Source organism: Arachis ipaensis, chromosome B05 (assembly GCF_000816755.2).
Source record: "Arachis ipaensis cultivar K30076 chromosome B05, Araip1.1, whole genome shotgun sequence".
Taxonomy (NCBI): Eukaryota; Viridiplantae; Streptophyta; class Magnoliopsida; order Fabales; family Fabaceae; genus Arachis; species Arachis ipaensis.
The window spans coordinates 127,329,909-127,333,227 of NC_029789.2; the positions used below are offsets into that span (position 1 = coordinate 127,329,909).

Consider the following 3,319-nt stretch of genomic DNA (forward strand, 5'->3'; position numbering starts at 1 on the left):
ATTAATCAATTTTATAGTAAAAATTAATATTATTAAATAAAAAATAACATAAAAATTGATATTTTTTATAAAAACTAGAAATAATATATGAATAAACATATAGTTTAACATGTTAGTATAAATAAGTATTAAATTAAAGGATAAAATACTAATAAAATACATAAAAAATAATATAATATACTATACAAAATTAATACATAAGAACGCCATTATTTATGCTGCATGTAATTAATAATTTGATCCCTAATCAAGTCTCAAACATGGTTCATTTCTGTAGAAGAGCTAACAGTTAAAGTTTGATTAGAACTTTCACCAACATGATTATCATCTTTTGCATCAAGAATGTATATTCATATTGATTGAATTAATATCTGTTTCAGAATGTCTTCTAAAGTTATAAATAACCATGATTGTACATACTATTTGAACTTGAGTTTTAATTTTGAACTTGGACATCCTCTCTATTGTACCTCTTAAACTTGAGTAATAATAATTGAACACTTCATTATAATTTGTAAATCCAGAAAAAACCTAAAATATGCAAGATGATAACGCATATTTATATGGACCAATATATTCTTTTGGTGTTAGATAACTGACATCTATCAAATAATATTTACCTAATAAATAATAAAATTAGTTACATATCATATGATAACTAAGTAAATATAGCTCATTTGTAAGAATATTATAGAAAGCAACATGGAGGAGGATGTGAAAAATTTATAGTAGGAGTTATAATAGCATCGTCAAATATAGTGCGTTATGCGCAGTGCCTTCCCATCTAAAGATTTAGGTAATGCAAAAATAAAGCACATATTCCAATCACACACGGCTATTATATTTTGTGTTGGATATCATTTTTTTTCTAATAAAATTAGGTTGTTCACTTGGACTAACTATACATGGAATATAAGTACCATCAATTGCTCCTATAGCATTTAAAAAATAAAATGACCAATATCGTTGATCATTTCTTATTTTTCTATGAACATTCTGAAACCTTGGATAAGATGGTTTAATATATTTAATAGACAACCTCAAGCAAGCAACCAATACCTCATGAAAATATCTAATAAAAATATCTATTTATGGTCTCTCTAGAGTATTGAAACCTTTCTTGTATCATCCTATTACCTGTTTCATGACCAACCGTATTTAAGAATATTGCAACCATCTCTTAAAATCCCTCCACTTTGTGCATTTTAGGCCATTGTTTAACTAATTCAGTACAAAATTGAAAAAAAAAACATGTTTTTTCTATCCAAAACATTTCATAACGAATGCCATGACCACATAGAATTTCTTGCACCATGAATGACCTATTTGTTTACTAGTCCTGCATGATTCTTTACATAAATAATTGACTGTATATTAACCAATCAATGCACTAATATTTTTAATCTCATATGTATCTTCTTTTATAATAAAAAATAATTTTGATTCTTTATTTTGTTCTTTTTCAATATCTTCAAACAAATGCTCTATGTTCATTTCAAATTAATTAACTTTTATTAAGTCCTACATGAAGACATAAATAAATTCTTATAATCATAACAATATCAAAGTAAGAAATAAATGGTATATCATAAGAACAATAATTAAGTACGATAAGCAATATATTATAAGACAATAATACATAAATAACACACAATTTTTTTCTATTATTTTATCATAGTATGACATAAATTTATGGCCAAATTAAAATGGACTACAATAATAACTTAATTAGTTTTGCATGAATGATAGTGCATTATAAGCCGCATATTTGAGCAAATCTAACAATCTTTGCTCATGTTCTTTTAAGGACACAAACATTTTTCTAGCAGGCTTAAACATCATTAGTTCACAACAACAAATATGAAAATTAGGACCACTAGTAATTATTACAACAAGAGCAACACAAGAAACAAAGAGATTAAGAACTGAATTACTTGCTTTATTGAAGAAGAGTGAATTAACATTGTATGTACAAGAGAGGAAGGAACCTGTATTTATACAGGTACATGAGGAAGCTTCCAGAAAATAGAAAGCTAACAAAACCCTCACGGCTTATAACAGAAGCTAGAAATTGATAACAAACTATAACTACCCTTCATTTCCATTGTCTATATTTCCCTTAATACCCCCCTCAAACTTATCAAACTTGATGGAGAGGAATTTTATAAAGATGTCAACAACTTGTTCTAAGGAAGGGATGTGCACTATGTAAAGTTATTTTTGATTAACAAGGTCTCTTAAGAAATGTAGATCAAGCTCAAGATGTTTGAGCGATTGTGAAGTATAGGATTTGCAGCTAGGAGGCATGCTAACTGATTATCACAGTATATGGTGGGGGGAATTCGTTGAGGGATTCGTAACTCAGTAAGAAGTTGTTGAATGGATATAATTTCTGATTGAGTAGAGGCCAGCGACCTGTATTCTGCATCAGTGCTGCTCCTTCTTAGTTTGCCTTGTTTTTGGCACTTCCATGAGACCAAATTGTTACCCAGGTAGATGCAGAACTCAATTACAAATTTTCGATCATCCATATCGCTAGCCTAGTCTGCATCTGCATAGGCCAGAATTCAAAAATTAGAACACTTAGTTAACACTAGGCCATGAGAAACTGTACCTCTTAGATATTGAAGTATGCGTTTGAGAGCTTTCCATTGTTGAATAGTTGGATGCTGCAAAAACTGAGACACACAGTTAACAGAAAAAGCTAAATCAAGTCTAGTTGTAGTTAAATATTGTAAAGTTCCTACAAATGACATATACAATTTTGGGTTATCAAAGGGATCAGAATCATTGACAAATAACTTAAGATTAGAAAGCATTGACCAGTTTGAGTTAGTAACTCTAAGGCATATTTCTCTTGAGATAGAAGAATGCTGCCATCATTATGATAAATGACTTCAAGACCCAGGAAGAAGTTGAATTTTCCCAGATCCTTCAGAGGAAAAATAGTGTTTAGTTTAGCTATCAAATCTTCAATTTCTTGAGCATTGTTGCCGGTAATCAGCCAATATATTCTACATAGATTAGCATATAAGTAATGGAATTTGGAGTATGTCTAATAAAAAGAGAAGTATCAGACACTGTACTATTGAATCCAAAGTGTTGTAGGGTAGATTTTAAAGTGAGAAACCATGCTCTTGGTGCCTGTTTAAGGCCATAACGAGCTTTATTCAATTTGCAAACCAAATTAGCATTTAAGTGTTCATAGTCCTCAGGTTGTGTCATATAGACTTGTTCAGTGAGAATGCCATTCAAAAAGGAATTATTAAAATCAAATTGCCTCATAACCCATCCTTGATATAAGGCAATGCTTAGCACA

The 3,319-nt window shown here is 29.7% G+C and overlaps 1 protein-coding gene across 2 annotated transcripts in view; it reads right to left on the reverse strand.

The window, feature by feature from the left end:
* Positions 1,901 to 3,319, reverse strand: part of LOC110272328 — a 3,750-nt gene continuing 2,331 nt past the window's right edge. Inside the window, exons 2-3 of one of the 2 annotated variants that reach the window (XM_021124481.1) lie at positions 2,615 to 2,669; positions 1,901 to 2,551 (exon numbers count right to left, since the gene is read on the reverse strand). In XM_021124481.1, coding sequence (XP_020980140.1) covers positions 2,541 to 2,551; positions 2,615 to 2,669 — 66 coding nt within the window. In that variant the 3' untranslated portion in view covers positions 1,901 to 2,540. Of the gene's footprint in view, positions 2,552 to 2,614; positions 2,679 to 3,319 lie in introns of both variants that reach the window. The other variant, XM_021124480.1, reaches the window with a different exon arrangement.